Source organism: Rhea americana, unplaced genomic scaffold (assembly GCF_003343005.1).
Source record: "Rhea americana isolate MKP2758 unplaced genomic scaffold, rheAme1 scaffold_5, whole genome shotgun sequence".
In the NCBI taxonomy this organism is placed as follows: Eukaryota; Metazoa; Chordata; class Aves; order Rheiformes; family Rheidae; genus Rhea; species Rhea americana.
In genome coordinates this window covers 7252589-7275254 of record NW_028186645.1, presented here as the reverse complement: position 1 = coordinate 7275254, position 22666 = coordinate 7252589, and the positions used below count along the sequence as shown (strand labels likewise).

At 38.1% G+C, this 22666-nt stretch overlaps 1 protein-coding gene across 1 annotated transcript in view; it reads right to left on the bottom strand.

Moving 5' to 3' along the window:
- The window catches only part of CCDC88C (coiled-coil and HOOK domain protein 88C), a 97521-nt gene that overhangs the window by 25283 nt on the left and 49572 nt on the right, over positions 1 to 22666 (bottom strand). Inside the window, exons 4-15 of the mRNA XM_085317550.1 lie at positions 21173 to 21231; positions 19555 to 19638; positions 17984 to 18124; positions 17096 to 17280; positions 16351 to 16432; positions 15750 to 15908; positions 10279 to 10425; positions 8696 to 8840; positions 6684 to 6865; positions 3418 to 3555; positions 1150 to 2220; positions 260 to 387 (exon numbers count right to left, since the gene is read on the bottom strand). Coding sequence (XP_085173676.1) covers positions 260 to 387; positions 1150 to 2220; positions 3418 to 3555; positions 6684 to 6865; positions 8696 to 8840; positions 10279 to 10425; positions 15750 to 15908; positions 16351 to 16432; positions 17096 to 17280; positions 17984 to 18124; positions 19555 to 19638; positions 21173 to 21231 — 2521 coding nt within the window. The remainder of the gene's footprint in view (positions 1 to 259; positions 388 to 1149; positions 2221 to 3417; positions 3556 to 6683; positions 6866 to 8695; positions 8841 to 10278; positions 10426 to 15749; positions 15909 to 16350; positions 16433 to 17095; positions 17281 to 17983; positions 18125 to 19554; positions 19639 to 21172; positions 21232 to 22666) is intronic.

Below are 22666 nucleotides of genomic sequence, written 5' to 3'. Positions count from 1 at the left end.
AGAGAGAGAGAGACAGACAGAGAGACTCGCATTTCTTCTTCCTTCATTCTTCCCAAGAAAAGATTTTGCATATCTTGCAGGATACTGCCAGGCTTGCTACAGAAAAATAGGCTGTGTTCAAAATTGGTAAGGGTAACTGGAGTGAGACACATGAGAACAGAAAATAAAGGGCTTCTTCAAGCTAGGGGCTTGAATTATGATGTCTGAGGGAGAAGCCTGCAGAGCCACGGGCACGAGTAAGGGAGCTCAGTTTCCTCACGTGTCATCATTGTCATTGTCATCCTGTAGCAGCAGTTCTTTGTTCAGTCCTATCTTCTCCAGTTCCTGGCTCAGTTTGTCCAGCTCATTAGACAGCTGTTGACTCTTCAGCTTCTCCAGGACCAAATCCTGTAACAGCACTGACATGATTAGTTGCTGTAAAAAGGACAGTGATAATTATTTGACATTGGAGATTTTTAAACCAAAGAGTACAAAAAAAGACATTGGACAAAATCTGAGTCCCAAGGTCAGTGAAAACTCTTCATCAGTGTCAGCTCAGTGCCAAATTAAACTGATTGTCTTTATTTATAGTTTACTCAACATGAAACTGAAGAATGCTCCTTTTGGCCTCTATCTCACTCACTGTAGTGAATTTCTTCTGCCTACACTGTCATTCTGTTCATCTGCCAGACAACGGGATGAGCAGGCCAGGGGACTGCAGCACCAGCAGAGGGAGTTCCCCCCCCCACCCCCAGTACCAGTAAGAAAAGCTTAGCCTGCACTTGAGTGTGTGTGCACACACAACACACACGCACCGCTGACAGGGCTTCAATATAAAAGTTTCCTGAGATAATATGGTTAAGATTCATTGCTGAGAGACTTGAACGTTTTCACTATTGACTCTGAGTTTTTGACACATGGAAAATTACTGGCATAACTGAACAGAAGTAATTACACTGCTGCAGTGTAACTGGACAGTGTGTGGTATGTTTCAATTTTTGGAAGTTCCACATCCAAAAGGCAACACTATCCTGTGATGCCTGTTAAGACTGTGAAGATCTCCTAACTCATAGATCAACTAATCATGGGATAGATGGCTCCCTTTACTACTTGGCAGAGCAGAAATAAAAAATAGCACTGTGATGAAAACAGTAATATTGTTTTGCTTACCTCTCTCAATGTAGCTAGTGTTCTTTTATCAATTGTAACTTGCTTTATGAGATCTTTATTGTCTTTTTCAAATTCTTTCAGTTTATTAGATGAATCTCTGAATCGTGCAATTTCCTTTTCTAGTGTCTTGTTTTCTTTCTCGGCCGCTGCCAGCTTTACTGCGCTATCATCCAAAATAGCATCTTTCAGTTCCACTTGCTGCCAAAGCCGTTTTGTTTCTTTCTCTAGCATTTTTCTGTCTTTCTCCAGTTGAGACACTTCTTGCTCCAGGTCTTTGTTCTCCTTCTCTAACCTCTCTAGCCGTTTGGTGGAAATCTTTAGCTCCTCCAGGTTTCTTTGAAGGACCCTATTTTCACTTTCCATTCCCTGGACTTCTTTCTCTAGTTCCTGGATCTTTTTGCTGCTGTTCTCCAGCATTTGCTGAAGTCTCTGGTTTTCAGAGCTGACACTTTGATAGCTTAGCTCCAGCCTTTCTGATTTCTTGCTCAGCACTTTTAACATTTCTACATTCTTCCTTAGGTCCTCTTTCTCCCTCTCCAAATCTTTATTTTCTGCTTCTATTTGTGCCATTTTTGTGCTGGTAAATCTCATGGTCTCTACCACTCTCCTGAGCTCCAGATTTTCTTCATCTAACTGCTTGTTGTCCCTTTCCAAATCCCCAAGCCGGATAGAAATATTTTGCAATGTGTCCAGGGATTTTCTTAATTTCCTGTTTTCTACTTCTAAATCTCCATTTTCCTGCTCAAGAACTTCTACTTTTTCTGTCACTATTTTCATGGCTGCTGCTTTCTTTGTGAGCTGTTCATTTTCACTCTCCAGCTGATGGAGTTCYTTCTCCATTTCTTCCACTCTTCCCACTTTCTCTTTAACCTGGTCAAAATCCTTTTGTAATTGTTTCTTCTCAAATTCCAACTTGCTCAGTTTGCTACTAGTTTCTGTAATTGTTTCATGAAGGATCTTGTTCTCTTTTTCAATATCTTTTACTCTAGCCTCACTGCTTACTTGAGCTCTTTGTCTCAAGGATAAGACCACTTGATTAAGGTGATCATTTTCTTGTTTAAGGTCCGTTATCTACATAAATGAACATCAAAAAAAAAAAAAAGTCATGCAAATGCTATTCATCTACATGCAATACAATTCAGACCTAAACCAGCCAGATGAGTGAGGTTAACAAAACCTCCTCCATTTAATCCAATACAAACTCTTCAACAGTTATTCTTAACTAAAACCAATAAGCTGAACTCATGGGGAAGATATCTCTGGTAACCTGGGACTCTTAATGAATTAAAAATGATGCTGTGTTCCTCCTAACAGCTAAGAAGGTCTAGGCAGAGAGAGAAAGCAGACAGACACCTTCACAGAACATCTTGGACTAACTGCTTTRTTACAAATATCTTTCTGCTTAAGTTTACAAATGTAAACACCTTTGAGAACTGAGGACACAAATTCTTTCTGATAAGACTCCAGAAACCCCCAAAGTACTGCATATTGGTAGCAGTTACAGATCTCATTAAAGACATACTTTCCACAAAAGCAGACCATATACCCTACTGGCCAAATTCCAGCTGAAGCAATTATAGTTTAGAGTGGGATTTGCATTTGATTCTTAACTTGCATAATATCTGCAAAAATCAGAATCTGGCTTTTTCCAGTGACTGAAGATGCTTGTGCTTTTACTTACTACCCTAAACGTGAAGCATTCACTAATTCTTATCACAGAGAATCCATGTTTTCTAAGTGAACTGTATGACTTTGGTAGTAAAACGCAAATTCCCAGGTAGAGGTTTATGTAAGAATCTTTCAAGATGAAAAACAATACCTAAATAAGATATTTTGTTATCTAATCTTTGCCCAACAAGTCATGGTGTAAATTTTAATACACATTAAAAGTAGGCAGCCCACCCTCCAAYGACTTGTGTATACATTCTCTTCATTAGTCAAATTGATAAAACGACACCTTGCGCAAATCCACAATACAGAAGTTTCAAGGCATTGTACATGAACTGCAGCACAGTAGTAAAAGCTGAAGGGTACTTAAAGTGTAAGTGTGTTTTATTTGCCACTCCAAACCTGACCAAATGCAGTTTTGGGGTGGTGTCTCCTCCCCCCRCCCCAAGACCTTTTACCTGCATTTGAACAAGTTCATCCTGCAGGGAATAGCTCTCAAATTGCCCCATCTCCCTGACAAAAATAGATGGCATCTAAATGGCATCAGCAAGTTACCACTACTGAGCATACGCTTTTGGATTACATCTGTGAAGTTTGCACCTGTCTGTCTTTGTCGGCTTTCAAAGTCTCCATGATGACTTGTAACTGTTCTTTCTCTTTTAGCAGCTCCTCACTTAAGGTCTCCAGATCCTGATTGCTTTGCTTCTCTTTTTCAATCTGATTTTGCAACTTTTCAATCTGTGTAGAAAGAAGATCCCAGAACACATCACATACAGCCTTACACAATGATTGATCGCATTTAAAGGTATTTTGAAGAAAACAGAGGAAGGAGACAGGGATTATGGCTGAGGGATGCAATTCTCCCCTTCTGCAGTTTGCCAGGTGCAGGAGAGGAGCAAGACTGTTTYGTTTTCTCACACTGCCAAGATTTTCCTTATTGCCTATTAAGATAAGGTCATAAAGGTACATCAGTGAGAAATGCTTCATCTATCTGCCTAAAGACCCCTTCTCGCTCCTGTCAACAACTGAAGTTTCTGGTGCTCACCATCCTAACACACTCTCTCCTSCTAGCCTCTCCATCACTGATGGCCTTACTTCACCAGCTGATGAGAAGGTTAAGACAACTCAGCGAACAACACAAATAAAAATCCAGAACRAAGGAAAAGCACTGGAATTTCCAGTTTTACAGTCCCTCTCTCTGTGTTTTGTCAGCCCTCTGTTGGGGGGCTCACAATACTGGATCTGAATGATTTGTGAATAAGGGCCCACTCATAAAATAAACAGCTTCTTTTTATTACCTACTAGTGAAAGCTGGTCTTACTATGTACTGAGCTTTATAAAGAAGCAGCTCTTCACTATTCAGAAGCAAGAGAATTGCAGACCTGCATAAGGCAGGAAGTATTCTCTTTATGCTTGAAAAATACTGTGAACAGCAACAGCTCTGCAGAAGTATCTGTTCATTTTTTTTGTGTTGATATTATTAACTCTGCCAATAGTGAAAAATGCCAGTGATAAAGGTATTAACAATAATTGTTACAAGTGGGGAAATAGCTGGAGGCTGGGCTCTGCCTATGTCAATAAAGGCCTCATTACAGGAAGTGTTTAAAAAAGCTGAGGCTGTCCAGATTGGAGATAAGAAGGGCTTAACATTTAGAAATGTAACCATGATATGGTTCACTGGTCCCAAAGGAGCTGTTTAAAGAAGCCTAGAACATAAACTCAGTAATTCTGCAATAGCTGATCTTCATTAGTACCTCCCAGAGAATTAGAGGCAAGTAAGAAACTACTGTTTACAACTTGTTTCAGTCCAAGGATGCAGGAAAAAAAAACCAAAACAAAACGTTAATTACTTGGACTGCTGCTCCTGAACTGTGCTCGAGAGGAAAACTTTCTACTATTTGCTCCTCTTGAAACCTTGCAAGAAAGAGGGAAAAGGGGGTGGGTGGGAATATAAGACTTTTCCTTAGTATCGTCTTCACTTGTACTACCCCTGAATAATCCCCTTCCGCTCCTGCTACATGAACCTTCCAAGCACAACTAGTTCAGCGGGCAGCCAAGCATACCCAAATAACAAGCTTTAAAAGTCTTGGACACTGGGTGAAATCAGATTTTTTTTAAACAGTTTGAGGAGGGCACGATTTTACTCCAGATATCATAGGTAAGTAACCTTAAAAAAAAAAAAAAAAAAAAAAAAAAAAAAAAAAAAAAAAAAAAAAGAGAGAGAGAGAGAGAGAGAGAAAACTGTTTATGTCTCTTGTCCTATGTCTTTATACGCTACTCTCCTTAACAGTCCTTAAGGACTGCCACTCTCTTCTGCCTACTACGGTTGCCATTCTGCAGTTAATCACAGAATACATGGTATTTCAGCCCCAACTCTTTCTCCCCTACTATTCTTTTGCTCTGGACATCCCACACTGCATACATTCACACATATTAAGACAGCTAACTAAGTTCTCATTAATTACTAACTACATGTGTGTGAAAAATAAAGTATGTGAGAGGAAATAAGATTAAAAAAGCCACACATCAAATCAAGATTACTTTATACATGCTATATCACATCTCTGTATAAAGTGTACATCTCCCACACACTATACAATGGTGTCTACTACCTTAATTTCCATCTTTMACCGATTAGGTGATGAAGACAGTCAGCAACTTGACTGGGCTGTGGCATTCAGTCAATACTTACAGACTATGTTAACTGCCACCATATTCAGTGTTCCCTTACTAAAGGATCTGATTTATCCCTTTTGACACATTTCAATTGCTCTTCATTTTTAAACTCACCACCACTTTTTCCTCACTGTCTGAGGCGGTGAGTAGCCTCTTTGCTCCACACAAGCATTCCCCTCTACTGGTTGTCTTTGATTATCAGACCTGTAGGTGACCCGACCACATCAACACATTCTTGTCACTGATAACATCTGACTAATTCTGGAATCACAACTGTTGGCACTAATATAGTGCCATAACTGGAGGTGCCCACAGAAATGTGCCTAGGGCAAAGCCAAAGGTTGACCACAGCTGTTTAAATGACTTAAATTGCTGTATGCCACAGGTATCTGCTGAGTGCTTTGTATCTCTTGATCTTAATTTTTAAACATGTAAACTACAGCTGGAGGGAATTATTTATACATAATAGCTCATAAATTGGAGTGATGAAGGAATTCATTGAACTGAATTTTTGCAAACCATTTTCCTTCTGCACAGAAAAAAAATTCAAAAAGCAAAACTGTTTAAGTTTTGGCAGGAGAATCTCTCCAGAAGGCAGTGATGGATCCTTGTTCACCTTGGCAAAGAAGTCACCACTCAGTACTAATTACARTCAATTAATCTACACAGTATCTGGACAGTTATTTAAAAATACAGGGAGTTCACCTCTGTGATTTACTTGACTTGCATGGAATCAATACTAAATACTTTCAAACAAGTTAAAAAAACAACACAAACAAAATCACACACACACACACCCCACCAAAGACCCAAACCTTAAAYGTGGCCACAGCTTGTTCACCTGACAGAGCAAGCAGTAGTGACTGCCACAAGAAGACARAGTAAGAGAAACAACAGCACCGTATGCCACGGCAAATGAGCACCACAGGACAGTATTTATGGATCAGGAACAGTCACTTTTGCTTACAGCGATGCACCTGTGTAGACAGTGGGGCAGAAGGTAATGGAATACATCAATGTGAGAAAAGACCTTCTCACATTACACAGAAGGGCCTGAAAATGTGCCCATTCTCCTGGAGAACATTAGCGAACTCCCTGCGATCCCTCATTGTTCAGGAATGTTGTAAAGCTCCGCACACACTGTGCTCAGAAAACAAACAGCTCTGTCTATTGTTGYGAGCAAGAATTACCTTTTTGCTAAGCTGCTGATTTTCTTTTTCCAGTTCCACAAACTTTAGGCTGCTCTCTCTGGAGATCAAGGAGGCATCTCTTAGTTCCTGGATTGTGTTCTGCAAGCTCTGATTGTCCTTCTCTAGCTTCAGTATGCGACTAGATGCACACTCATTCAGCTCAAAGACAAAGGACTTTCTAGCTGTTGAAACACAAGAATCAAAAGGTGGCATAACTAATTTGAGAAATACATCCCTTTCTAGGTCCATAAGACTAGGTGTTTTTTTTTTTTTTTTTACAAAAACCATTGCAGCCAGATTCTTATCATTTCAGCTTAACCACTAAGTTAACACTTCCATAAAAATAGAATATATTTCCACAGAAAACAGTGAGATCTCTAATAAACAAAGAAGTATCTAAGGATAAAACTATCTTAAAAGCTACATACTGTCCTAACTTATTTTCAAAGTTACTTTAACCAGTAATTTTCAGTAGGAAAACATACTCTGACACCCCTTCCCACTTCTATCAAAGGAAATAGGCAGAGGGTAAAACAYTGAGAATTGTAACACACCAAGATGATGCACTTCCAAAAGCCAATGAAAACTGAGGGATCTGACCCCATTTAGTCATGGCACACTTTTGCAAAAGTGAGTTCAGGTGCTTAACCTCACAGCTACTTCCCTGATACACTGAATCCAGGAAGATATTTTATTACCAGCTGCATAAGCACAGGACATCCATCAGAATACTGATCACAGAGAATTCTCTGAAGTTAAAATCTTAAAACTAACAATATTTATTCAAGTTTTACAACAGAGATATTGCTCTAAAAGTATAGAGATCTAAAGTCTCACTAACACCAAATATTAATTTCCAGTTCCAAAGCCTCTGCTGTTCTGTTCCTTTCTCTATTCAGCATCAAAATAAAAGCAATTTTGTTTCACACAGAATAACTGCTACCCTTCAGCTCAAAAATCACATTTAAAAACAATGTTAAAGTCACTTTCACATTAAGTCTCAGAAAATTATTCACTCCTGCTAAAATACTCATCGCTATTACGTACACCAAAGAGAACACTTCAGAACTGGCAAATTTCTGAAAACAATAAAACTATTTGCGTCCTTTCTAAGACCATCACCCAGAGAGTTTTGATCAAATTAAGAGTCAAATAGTAAACATTAACATAATGTTCCAATTCAGTTCTGCTCTAAAGCAAAGCCTATCTACATTATGTTGCTTCCAAGTTTTGTTTTTTTAATGATTTTGGATAAAATATTCCCAACTAACAGGTAAAACCTTTTTATACTGCCAACCTTTCAGACTCAATCTGAATATTCCCCCCCTACACACACACACACTGAATACAAAAGATAACTGATGTTCTCACTCCTCTCACTTTTTTTTTTGTTTGTTTGTTTATTTGGAATCAGTTCTGAAGCTCCAGTGCTAGAAAAGCTAAAACTACAATGAAGGGGAAAAAAAGAAAAAAAAATGTTACAAGTTTTTAAAGTCATAGTTCTTGGAAACAAATAAATAGGAGATAACAAAACTAGACATCTTTCATTCTATTACATCAGCAGTGAAACCAAATCAAGGAGGGGACAAAAACTGTAATTTTGAAAGAAGTCAGAAAAATCAGATAGTTTTACATTTTCCTGAAGTACTGGTAATCAACATTTGTTAGTTTTGAGAGAACAGTGTTTTTCAYCACTGATTAATTCTATAAGCAAAATCACTGTTAATGAATAAGGAAGAATAGGGTGCCACTAACTTTGTAGGCTAAGATAAGCCTCCTTTGCAAGACTGTGAATTAAAGGTAACAAACAGCCATTAATCTTCATAAAGAAAAAGATTCTAGACAGCAAGTAGTTTAATGTAGTGGTATGCTCATATTTGGTTATTATACAAAATAAAGCCATTCTTCTAGATCGCTTTATCAGAAACTGAATAGCCATCTAATCTATCCCACTGACTTCATTTAAACTGTTCCCAGTAAGCACCACAAAAGCCACAACAGCTGCTACTTACTATCTGCAAGATCTGTGCTTTTTGACAGTTGTTCTAGTTCCCAGCCTAGGTGTGCAGACTCATTCATGCTCTGCTTCTGTGCAATCTCCAACACCATATTTTCCTCCAAGAGTTCTTCAATTCGCTTCTTGTCAGTGTCCCGATCCTGTGCAAGAAGCATGGGAATGAAAACACAAGCAGATTAACTGTAAGAAGGTTCTCTCAAGTTTAACTGTTAGAGCAACAAACACTTTGAGGGTAGAAAAGTCTTCAAGCAATRTATGTCTTAATATTAAGATTATAAATAGATAGATAGATGTAGTAGTAATCGTTTTTAGGTGTATCAATATAGGCCATAAAATGCCATGCAGGTGCCCAACTGACCCTACCTAGAGTCAGCTCAAATCTATGATATACCTGGAGAAAAGGGGGTGAGGATGAAGACATGTGGAGTGATGCTGGTGCCAGGCCAATAACACTGGCTGAATTCAAGCTGTGCCCCAAGCAAAGCTCTTCATAAAAATGTACCACAGTGCACAGAAACTCTAGAGACTCAGCAGATACAACTTTGAAGTCTGTGGGGCTTTTTCAACTTATTAAAAGTTGAAAAAGATTTTCTGATTTAGATCAAATCATAATCAAGAACATACCGTATTATGTTGTACTGTATTATAATTTGGGGTTTTCAATTATCTAGAGAATGGATCTAGATAATWAGGCTACCATTGCTTATGGCAATGACTTGGGCCATTTGCATTTGTGGGAGCTGACATGGCATTTCACAAAGTCCCAATTTCCAGCAAGCATCCAGAAATTCACCWAGTCACCCAGAAATGCAGTATTTAAAATCACTAGCCACTTCTGAAAAGTGGGAGCATCATGTTGCCCTGAATCAATCATTAAATTAACTCCATACAGTATCGTCACATCTTTGTTTCTAACGTATCCCATTTTTAAAAGTTTAAACCTCTAAGAATGCAAAGCCAAGTAGGGTAACAGGAGGAATGTTAAGTTAAATACAGGCAATGAAAGGCAATCTTTTGGGATGGTGGGATGATAAAACGCCATGTCAGCTTTTTGTTTGTAGACAATTAATTGCCACTTCGTGCATCTCTTGTCTGTGAAGCAATAAGCCATGACTCTGATTTATGTAGTAATCAGCTTTGGATTTTTGTGTTCTTTATAGCAGTGATGGGCTCCTGCAGTTATGATATGATAACCACTGTGGTTTTTGTTTCCAACAAAAGAAGTTGAGTACTAGTTTCCATATTCTATATCTAACAGATTTCTAATTAACTGACAGATTTTAAAGCCTCCTTTATAAATATGTATTAAACCATTCTGTATTTTAAAATTGTATCTATGTTCTTGCATAAAATGCTGTTTGTCAAACACTGCCCCATAGAGTAGCACTAGTAATATTTAGATATTGAATGCAGCAACATTTTAAGAATATATCTAGATAAAATTCAAACTAAAGAACATCTTAAAAAGCACTGTTCGTTTATTTCCCTTTCTCCACTGATTTCCATGACAAATTCATGTGACCTAGCATAAAAACAGAACTGAAAAAAATTAACATTAAAGAAATAAAAGGTGCATACAAGCTCTACATCATGAAGTTTGGATTTCAACTGCAGATTTTCCTTCTCTAATTCATGCAATTTATCACCACGAGCTCTTGCCACTGTTAACTGCTCTTCTAGCATGGCCTTTGTTTCAATCAATATGATGTTGTCTTCTCTTAACTCCTAGGGAGAAAAAGAAATAGTATATACTGTTAATCTCTTTACATACATTGACTTTTTAAAGACCAGGTGACTTCGATAAAATGATATTACAAAATGTAAAAAATAAATTTGACATCTCTACTTTATAAAAAGTTACCAGATAGTTTATTGGGAGACAGTATTATGTTTGATTATCTGAGTCATTAATGAAAATATAGCTATTTTTCTAAAATYCAAGAAAAGAAAAAAAAATTTAATGAATTTTAATGGACTTTAAATAAGTCCATAAAGCTATAAATAAGGCTTGATTGAGAGGTGTACCATTGTGACTCAAGACCCAGAACAACTCTTCAACTCTAAATCTATTTTCATAATGCCAATTGCTTAATTAATTCACTGCAGTCCTCTGTGTCTCCAACTAAAAATTAGGATTATATTTATTGACTTTAAAGGGATATTATAGTATGTTCAAAGTATGTTAGGGAGCACTATCCATCAATATATGGAATGTCCATACCACTGCTCCAGTACATTTAGGTATAAATGCCTGCTTCAAAGCTTTTCCCCTCTCAGGGACAAAATTTCAATCCACTTAAAGCAAAACACCRATCACTACAGAAATAAAAACAAAATAAGAAAATAAAAATCTTCATATGAACATTGATGTCTTCTTAGAGCTGTTTTTTATTGAGTTTAACTTACTCTGCTGCAGCCACAGCCTTAGAAAAATACTAATACTTCCTGCAGAGCAACAAATGAAGCTTGATGCATTCAAGTAACTGACCTCCAGGAATATGAAATGCCTAGAGCATAAATCTGCCTGTGTGGGCCTGTGTGGTTCTGGTCATGTTTTAAATTTATTAAATTATATCTTATTTCAAGTTAAAATACCTGACTGATAACTTTTACTCTCTGTGATCCTCAGATAAGTCTGAGTCATAGATCCACTTTTCCATGGTAGAAAAACATCAGATCTCAAAAGATTAAATTGGTACAGGAAGGATTTTTGCCCTGAAAAGTTACAGTGCAGAAAGTAGTTCATTCGTTTCTCTAAAGAAATGTTCTTTTGTCATCTYTCCCTCCCTTTCCCCTGCTCCATGAAATACACAAGTACAGAATATGTGCACACAGGCTAGATGAAATGCTTACGGCTTTACAACTTTATTCCTGGACAACAGCCTTCAAAATGTGAAGTCTCTGTTGACATCAGTGTCCATGTCTGCTCTCTCAGACCACAAACATCCAAACCAAGTAGATTCCTGAAAGTTTACCAGGCAGGAGTAAATCACTTTCACTGCTTAGCCAGCAACTACCTTCTCATTTTTGGGAGGATGGAACCAGCCATAAAGAGCCTCATGCAATCCAGTTATTAAAACAAAACAAAATCAAAAACCAATAACCACACTCAAAAGACAGCTGCAAAGCACAAGTTAGATTGTCCGATGACACCCATTACCCTTGCCTTTTGACACTACAGAAGGCCATAATTCAATATCCTTATACAGTCTTGGTTTTTTRCTGTATCTTGAATGTAGGTGGCATAGTATGGAAGTCTGCCTTATGCAGTGTGGTATGGTCCTTGATCTCTCCATGGGTCACCTACCAACTTGCAAAATGGAACAGGAAGAATTTCCCTACTACAAAAGCATTAAAAGGACAAACATATCAGAGCTTGTGAAGTGGTTCAATTACTGCAATTCAAATGTCTAAGTACACAAGTAAGAAAAAAAACACCCATACCCCTCACACTCCCTCCCGCCTCCAACAAATTCTATAGAACTAACATTCTGGGCCAAGTCTGATCTAACAGTGTCACTTCAGAGTGAGCAAGCTAGAATTGCTGACACCGAACGGATAACAGACCAGAGGAAGCATACAACAGGAAATGTTCAGAGCATCATGTAAGCTGCCAGAAAACCCATAATGAAACAGCAACATGATCAGAGTTTACTTTGCTGGCTCATCACACTCAATCTGGACCACAGCCCTAAGAAGTAAGATGGTGTCTGACCTCAAAAACGTAGCCTCAGAACTATTCCCAAAACTGTCCATCAAGCAGAAACTAGTTATTTTGGTGTGTCACTAATAGCTAAACTATATGCCTAGTACATGTACATATCAAGGCTCTGGTACAAACTACACATCACTGGGAGCTGCAGTATATGGAAGACTGAAGGTACGTTTCCATCAGGCACCCAGGAAGGGTGGACACGTCACTTCAAAACAGTTCTGATGAAATCTTAAATTAATAACCTGATGGAAATGCCTCCTACAGCTAGGTCGACATAGCTCACTGGCACACCCATGATCTAAGGTTGTCTTAATACTGAAAAGGTCATTTAATTTAAGTAATTATTCCATGAGAGTTTTGTAAAGTTAAATCACAAAGCCTGGAAGGTAAAACTGTTCTAACTACAACATGTTAGCACTAACATCTCACAGAACTCTGTGCTAACACATTTGACCTGAAAATGTGTCTGGCTACACTGGAATTAGACAAGCAGTGGRTGGTAGTGGAGCAGAGGCATTTTCACTGGAATTAAGGGTAGGAGGGGTTTTTGGTTTGTTTTCTTTTTTTAAATAAACCCACCAACACGATTCTGTAGCTATGAGTTTCTTTTCAAACCAACAGCAAGAATTGCTGACTGTGCATTTCTTTCTGAAAACACACTAAACTTACTAGGTAAGAGATTCAAAAAATTTTGCTTTACATTACTTTTACCTTAAACTGTGATGGCTTAATATCCAACATACGTAACCTTGCTGTCATAATTATATTTCTGAAATAAATTATACACTTTTTTCTGATCCAGTATCACTTATGCCTTGAGTTAAACTTTAAGAACATGCACTGTATACACGTATGGTTACAATGAACTTTGGAGGTTAAGTGATTATACAATCAGGGTATAATCATTTAATAGCTTTCTTTATTGACACACAAAGCTAAAAATCACTTTTTTTCCCTCACTTACTGATTCTGCAAGGTTTATTAATGATATGGTCAAGACCCTATGAGTCTTAAGGTATCACATTGCCACAGAAAAGTGGCCAAAGCTGTGCTTTATGCGCCTGTATTTTCATTGCTATAGCCCTAAGAGATTTGTTCAAGTATTAAGCACCCTCAGCTTAGTATGCAAACTGTACCAATTAATACCATGAGATAAACTGGCACAAAAAAGTCTAGTGTCATAAATCTCTGCCATACTACATCCTTGTACAAATCTCACAACTTGAAATTGTAAGCCTAGCAATTTTTGAAGGAGTGGGAAAATGTGAGCAAGCACTGAACTGAACTCCAGGCCATGGTCATTTTTTTTTGGAAGGGCAGAGGACTTGAGTCAGTAGAAGAGAAAGAAAATTGAGGAACATGGAGAGTTGAATCCTGGCTACTAGGCAGAGTCTTTGTGCTGCTCCAGCACCATAAAGAAGTGAGAACAGCATCCCATGGAATCCTCTGAATGTACCAGCATGAAACCAATGGAATTTTCCTGATGATGTCACTGTACATAGCTGCCAGTCCATGATTGTGCCAAGGGTAGACCAGTGATGGGAGGAGGAGCAGTGAGCATGTGAAACACTGGCTATTTTAGACCAAAGACCAGCCTGCAGACAGCTGTGCAATCCTGTTACATTTTAGAAAAACTCAGCCCTTCAGGCACAACAGCTTATGCTAGAGGCTACYCTGTCACCCAAAATTAGTAAAATGTCATATTGATGGGAGCATTSTTTGTCCCTGATCTGCTAGTACTTTGTCCGAATCACTGCTGTATCTCAGGGAGCTATTTTTGGAGGGCCAACACTCACCTCTAGTGCTYGATAATTTTACCAAAAGCTGTCAGAAGAGGGATTGAGAGAAGATTGAACAAAATAGAAGTGGAAGTCTCCTTACTGAATAGCACGTTAAGCAAGATTAGCATGCAGACAGAACAGGAGACTGCTGGTTCTAGGGCAAGCAAAAAGTCTGAAATTCAGGAGCAGCAATAGCTATTCTCTTGCTTTCAGACGAAGATAAGACTAAACACTGTTCTCCTCTAGGCTCCAGCTACATTCTCTGAATAGCAGATAAGAGCTAAGTAACTCTAGTACACAGTCAAAAGAGAATTACCAGGATGTCACACTGCTAGCTAGTATGCCAGGTTAATGCATGACTGATTTGCCAGCTTTAGGGAAGAAGATAGACAGAGCTTCAAACTCCCTAAGGTAAACTGGGAATTACCGAGAGAAGAGACAGCCTTTTGTAGGATATTACTACATTTAATAATCAGTCATCTTAGTGAATCTATTCATAAGCAGTAGCATCTAGCTGGTGCCCTAGGTTAGAGAGGAAAAAAAAAAGACGACGCCTACAAAGCAATGTTTATAGAGCAGAAATAAGGCATATATTCTTAGCCAGAGGCCTTGTGAACATGAGTTTCATGGTCACTCTTCTCTCTCAGACCTGGGATTTTACCTAATTATAACGAGGGGCTAAACTGCAGAACCTCAMTGTGTTTTGCAAGCCTGGATATCCATCTGACTTTGGCTGAAGTATCACATAAGTGGGGTTATTGACAGTTTAGGTGAGAGGGGCTCAAAGGACTGAAAGGATGGAAAAATAAGAGCAACCTGATCTAACTTTAAAATTAGCCATGCTTTGATCAGGGGATTTGATTAGATGCCTCCAAAGTTTCTTCCAACCTAAATTATTCTATGATTCCAGGATGGGCACAGCTGCAGATGACTAAGCTGATAATTAGCATTACTACTGGAACAAAGGCATAGGTTTCTCACTGATGTCCTCTGCTCAGGGCACCAGGGAAGATCCAAACATTCTCTCCTTTTTACTATAAGCAACTGTTGCAAAAAGAGGGGCCTAAAATTTGTCATCCAAGGTCATGCTTAAAAATGTCCAGCCACTTGGACAACAGCTGCAGCTGCTACACACTCCTAGGGAAAAACAACCAGCTATTCATTTAGTTAACTTACACATGACAATTAAAATGCTGGTCAAAGGATCAACTGAGGACAACAAACATTTCACTTACTGTAAATTTTTAAGGCTAGACTTAGATCCTCTAGAAGAAGCTTCCAGAAAAGGTCTGTCCTGCTTAGCAGCATAATGCTGAATTAAGCAGACTTTACTAAAACTAATGAGTACTTTTTGTGTGTACCACGCCTTACTCGCCAGCAAAAGAATTTTTAATGCTGCTAAAGCAATACCTATAATGAATGTTATGAAGTTTTCACTTGCTCTGTTCTTTTGCTACAGTCAGCTCAGGGACAAATGACACAAGAACTGTAACAAAACAAAAGCCAATCATTAAGGATTAACTCAGTAAATTCTCCTCTTGATCTCCACTTGCCTCCATACGAGCTTTGTAAAAATCCACATCATGAAGTTTCTCTTTGCACCGGACAAGTTCCATCTCAAGTCTCTCCACACGGTTTGCCCTCTCTCTCAGGGAGTCCAGCTCATCTCTGTATGCTCGGGCAGAGCGAGCATCTGAGGCCAATTGGATATTCTGAGAGAAGTGAGAGATAGGCAAAACACTAAATTAATACTTGAAAGAGCATTCTTTAAACTGTCCAACTTTAAAAGCAGGTATGAATGGAAACAACAAATAATCTTCCTTTGGTTGAGGAGTGAGAGAATTCTCCTATTAGCTAGTCAGTTCTTCACAAAACTGAGAGGTTCCTCAGCCTGCTGGGACTCAGACATATTCAATGCCTGATGCTATATAGACTCCAGGTATTACTGGACWATTTGCAAGCTAAACAGATGACCAGTTAAGTAGGAAGCACAGCACTTCTATACCACAGTCATACTGGTCAGCTTGCTGGAGTAACTTGATTCTTCATTAAAGAAATGCAGAGCAGTATTTTTATCCTCACACTGAAAAAGATATTTTTAGATTAGGAAGTCTGTCACAGTCAAACAAGGTCAAACAAACAAGGTCACCTTACCTCTTGTTTTATTTTTTGCAGGTCAAGGACAAGCTGTTCAACTTCATGTTTAGAGTCCACAAGCTGCTCAGACTTCTCTTCCCTGGAAAGGATTAGAAAAAACTCAGTAAGAAATATATATATGTGTGTGTGTGTGCATATATACATATATATATACATATTTTTTTTTCCCTGGAACATTACTGATCATGTGGACCCTGCTAGGAAACTAGAAGGGAASACAGAAGTCACCAAATGCATTCTGAATATGAAATTTTTGATGGCATGCCAGCTTTGTAAGAGCAAGAGCTGTTTTTGTGAGATACCATGTATCATGGATTTGACACTGCAACTCTAGTTTTATATTAAGTATTTCTGTTTAAATTTCATTGGATTTCATTGGACAGCTATTGCTGTCATAGCTAACTTCACTGTCCTCTGAACTTCCACTAATTATTAAACAGTGCTGCTAGCAGCTGGTGTTTTGAAAAGGAAAAAGAAGAGGTGAGAGACAAGAAGAAATAAGCGAATAGCTACCACTCTATGTTTAAAGATCTGGTAAGGGAGAGGAGAGAAAAAAAAAAAAAAAAAAAAAAAGCGCACCCATGCTAGCTTCCTAGTGCTATGAATACAGAAATTTGAAAGACATGATTCTGAGAGCTCCCATGGAGATCACTGTAGGGAAGCTGATAGGCAATTGTATTTTCAGTATGCACAAGTCTTAACACACAAGCATCTCCAGAAGCACAGGTTTCTGGCAACTCACAGTTCCTGTCGGACTCTTCGCAACTTAGCCTTTGTGTCTGCCAGCTCAACTGCAAGGTGCTGTTTGTCTTCATTAGAACGAGGGTTGGCTGGGTTTGGTGATGAATCTGGACTTGGTGCTTTCCGAGGACTTGGTGGTTGCTGAGACTGCAGATAATCTCTCTCTTGAGTGAGCTCTACAATCACCTGAAAATAGAGAAAAGCATGTAGTATTAAAAGATAAATAATAATACTTATACATTGTGTTTTTCAAGCATCTAAAATGATTTATGAAGATAAAAAATTATTATCCGGTCATTATACAGAATTCAAGTAGATAGTCAGGTAGGAAGGTTACACAGAAATCTCCACCATGCTCAGATGACCAGATCAAAATTAGAAAAATTATTTTGCTTGATGAGTCCATACAAACTGTAAAAATTAACATTTTAAAATAACACAAAGTCACATGTATGACAAAAGTCAGGCTAAAGAAGGGAAGAAGCCTCCTCCAAAGATCTGAAGGGAAAGGAGTTGATAAGTCAGCTACAGATAGGGTTGATTTCATACACAAAAAAAAACTAAAGATGACACTGGAACCAGTAATGGTAGGTATCACTGGAGAGACAAACAAGCAATCACTGTAATACATATGGCTGAACAGACAGGCAGAGACAAAAATCTCAAGGTATATTCACAACTTTAAATGCTTTGGTCTTTCCACTGCATGAACTCCTCTTACCAATCACTGCACCACACTAAGTGTTTATTTCGGAACCAATGGAAAAGTCAAAATCTTTCTAGAGACTTTCAGAAAAGCTCAGAAAATGAAGAGATCAAAGGTACAAACAAGACACAACAAGAGGAACAGAGCCTGCATCAACTGTTCCACACGATCACTTCATCATACTTCTGTGCACTCATCTCTCTCATCAATGAGTCTCTTCAGGTGGAAAACCATGCTCCTGGAGAGACTCTCCAGCTCTTCTGGAGCCATGTCTGGGAGCTCCAGCCACTGCAAATCRAAGACATTCTCCTGGTTGTGAGTCACCTGAGAACAGGAACAAARTATCTTCTCATTAGTTGATTTTTAAATTTGTTTGCTATAAATGCTGCATCCCCAGACCCATCTATTGGTCACTAAAGATACTACATGTCACCAAAAACAGGCTGAAAACTATATAGCCGTGACTACCTCAATTGTAACACTGGCCAGTAATTCCTAATACTCAGGGTTTTGATAATAGTTACGACTGAATTTTAAAAGTGATCAACTACGTATTATTGTCAATAGGACATGTATTTGTATAGCAAAGAGTAGCCAGCTGTCTGTCTTCAGGCACTGGGGTGGTCACTACATGAATGAGAAGGGAACAGATCTCACACTGAACAGTGAGGTCAATGCCTCGTTGTGAAGAAGCCCCATTTCCAATGGCTTTGCAGTTTGCAGGTGCTAGACAGGAGGATCTCACTTCTATGGAAACGTGTCTCTCTGTTGCTAGCAGCGTTTGTTTTAATTGCCATGTTACACAGCTGATTTCCTCTGAATCATTTAGCAGAACTGTCAGTCAAATGGAAAGGCTCATTTCATTCAAGGCTCTCTTTTCTTATAACAAAAGCAGAAATGTTCTTTAACTGAGTGTAACAGTCTTCTTTATTACAGCCTACTTCACAGAATTTTTTTTACTCCCTTCTGAAAAGCCTTTTGTTTGAAAGTACACTTTTTTTTAAAAAAGTGTTRATATCTTTGTCTACATTTCCATTATTTGTTCCTTAAATTGTAGTTTATTAGGGTTTTTATACCTGCACTTAAAAGACTTCACAAAATGCTCATTTTGCAGTGAGGCCCACCCAGCAGAGGGCATTTTCAAATGGCTTTGGATCTCCAAGGCAAGCTAAGCTGGCTCCCTACACCTAAATATATTTCTTCCTTTTACAAAAATCATAGAAGTCCAAGAATACTTGCCACTGGATCGGACTTTCTGTTTAAAAACAACGCATGTGTCCAGCTTCAGCCATAGAGCACAATTTTCAAGATCGAGTAAGGAAACTATTGTCTGAAGCAACCAAGCCATTGGGAAGCCTATATYTCACCTACCTTAAGGTGACTTAGGGACTAAATGCCTGGACTGTTGCTACAAATGGGACTTTGAGTCCTAAACCATATATTCTTTTTGAAATTATTATAAATGTACCTTTTACATTATAAATGCATCCCCTACATGAACCTGTAACTGGCAAGCAAGACATTTATCACTTCATCTTCTTAGAAGAATACTAAGCCAGGTGAAGTTCTAAATACCTGCCATTTTCACCTTATTTTGTTACAATACTACATTCATAGAATAATCATTTTTCTTTGTGGAGTTAATAAAACCCATTATGAAACTTCAAGCATTAACTTTTTGATAACAAAACACCAGTATGTTGAGTCAAGGAAAAGAGAAGATGGAAAGTGAAATAGACAATGCTGAGTCCTACCTCCTGAATGTGTGCCACAATAGCAGCTTGTGTTTCAATATCTAGTTGTTTTATTCTTTCAATAAACTCTTCTTTTCTCTCACACTGTTAAAAGAAAGCACTCTCTGAAATGATGACCTAAAGACCAACTGTAATATCTTCTCATTAAAATAATAATAATAATAAAAAAAATCCCTGTATTGCTAATGGCATATTCAAGATCTACACTTTGGCACACTAGAAGGTGTAACGCTTTGTTTCACAAATGGGACAAACTGAATTATGCATTAAAATACCAAAACTTTTTACAGTCAGGACAATTAAGGCTAAGTTAAAATGGTTGGTTTTGTTCTTTAAAAACATCACTTATCCTGTCTGCTTAGCTGTTTGAATTTTGCTTGGTTTTAGCAATGAAAAGTGCATCACTTTAGATTGTCTTCACATCAAGCTTGCAGTTTGCTTCTTGGGAATTAAATCAATATGTGCTTTAGAAAGAAAATAAGATTGAGGAGCTTTCTAGATAAAAGTCAGTGATATTTCAGACAAACAGATGCTAGTAAACCTTCTACTGAAGGTTTTAAAAGAATCAAACATCTTCCACTATCTACGTCTGTAATTGTACATTAATAATATTACAGTGAAGGGTTGCTACTAGAAGGCAAAAGAGAAGTTTAACATATGATTTTTTTTCAAACTACTTTTTCTACCATTTACAGGGGCCATTTGGGGTCTGATTCTGAATCTGATCATTCACTTCACTGGGAAGAGGCTCAGAACTGTAAATGTGGGCTGAGGATATAAAACAGCTTGCCAAATCAGACCTTTATTCTTTGTGTTGCAATGTAACAGCGAGATAAAGTTCAGAGCAGCCATACGAAGACGGCATTACCCTGACATAATTGACTTGACAAAGCTGAGCAGGGTAAGTGTCCTAAGGCATGACAAAAACACCAGACAGACCTACAAACAAGATCAATTATAAGCAAAGGCTGGCCAGCAAGGCCTCTATTGTTTACCACCACAGAGGTTTGGTGAGCAGAACACAAATTTCTTTACCTAATAACTGGGTATATCTCTAGAGAATTTGTGTTGCCTGTCCATTTATTTTAATAAACACTGCATAAAAATCTCTAAATGAATATACAGACTATCTATTGAATACTACATTGGTAGAAAATCTGAAATGAAAAAACATATGCAAATAGTCAGGATTCATTAAACAAACATGCTGAGACAGTTAGCTTTTCAATTTGCTTTGCATTAACATGCACTGTAATACTCATATTGTAAAATAATAGGAAAATACGCAAAAAACTTTAGATCAACACTATTCAAAGTTTAATAATAACAAAAAGTTTAAATTATCTTTAATAAAAAGATAAAGTGGACTACTTAGATGCAAAACAACATATCCTTTGATTGATTCAAGTATTTGCAACAGACTACTGCTATCACAAAGCGTGCTTCCTTTCCCTCTGTAATTTCTTTCTTTCATCTGTGCATCTTTTCACAGTTTTAGTTCATAAGCTATCCTGTTGGAGTTTTGTTCATACAACACTGATCTTCGGCTGGATTTGCTCTGCCCCAAAATACTAAGATTCAAAAAATATTGTTTTTCAAGTCTGTAATGAACATTCACCTGCACAGCACAACCCAGAACCAACAGCAGCAGCTTCTTAATTTCATCCATACTTTTACCTAGAGAGGAAGAACAAAACAAAAGAAAAAACAAACAGAAGAAGAAATCAGCACATATGTGCAACATAAATCAAGTACTTGCAAGTTATTATCTCCAAAAGTAACACCCTCCTGATAGGGAGATAATACCTTATTTGAAGAAGTGCCCAAACAATATATACATGCCTGTTATAATGTTACTGTATTTTCCATGTAACTACACAGTTCTTATGGATTAGTTTAAAGCTTCAAGTTCAGTAAGACTTTTTACCACAACATGCTATCACCACCTACATTTTCTGAGCCTTTTCTTGTTGATGAAAGAGCTTTTTTCCTTACATGGCTTAAGTGCATGCCTAATGCTTGTTAGGAAAAAAAAATGGGCAAGAGCAGAGGAACATTACTCTCAAACAATTTGTCCTAAAATTGAATGGTAACTATTTTATAGCCACAAATCTTCCCTAAACTGAAGTGTGTCATTCTGTGCACATAAATTCTCTCTTGAGTAGGTATGTTTTAGCAGCTAATTCTGCCTCTGTTCTGCAGCAAAGCGTGCACACTTTCACACTTTGAAGTAAAAACCCCACGTGCTAAGAAGCATAAAAGATGAGTGATGTAGAAGGGAGAATATGCAGCTAACCATATGTTCTTGGAACCACAGGGGGGGAAAGAGACATAGGCAGGTTGTTACTGCAGGGAATCTTGCTGCGACCAACAGCCCTGCATGATTCCTTCTAGGGTTAAGAGGAGAAAGCCGCACAAGGCGAATTGGTGTGGCTTTGAGCCAACTTCAGATCTTGTTTCAACAAAATTAAAGCATGGATTGGTGGGGAGCAAAGAAAATTATATGTATCAAAGATAGACAAAGAGAGATTGAAGGCAAAGACCTTCACAAAAGATGGAAATTCACTGTACAGCTAATAAAAAGAACAAAGATTCAAAATGAGACATTCAGGAAAATCCTGACCCCATGTACACTGAGTGAAGAGGACGAGAGAATGGGCTATGTAGTTTCCTCTCACCCCATGCATCTGCATGTTTCCTGACACACAGTGTGTAACTGTGGGATAAACACATTCTCTTTTTATATCCTGCTTTACTTGAGCGTTTAGTTACTCCCATCTATAAATAGGAAAGGTTTTTTTTTTTTTTTTTTTAATAATTTCTGAATTCAACTGTGTTACTCCACCAACACCATGCCCTTGCAAGGCTGTAGTGAAGACAAAATGAGAAGCACAGGCAGGACCTCACAGTGGGGAAGTAGAGTCACACTGATCCATCAGTTCTGCGTCCCAGCCCCACGGACGAACGAAGGCACACAGACCCCAATTGCCACCAAGGGCTTGCTTGCAGGCCACGAACCTCACATGCAGCACAACCATGTGTGGAGAGCGCTTAGGAATTAATGTTTTCTGATTTCCTTTTAAAACACACATGCCCTAAATAGCCTTTAATA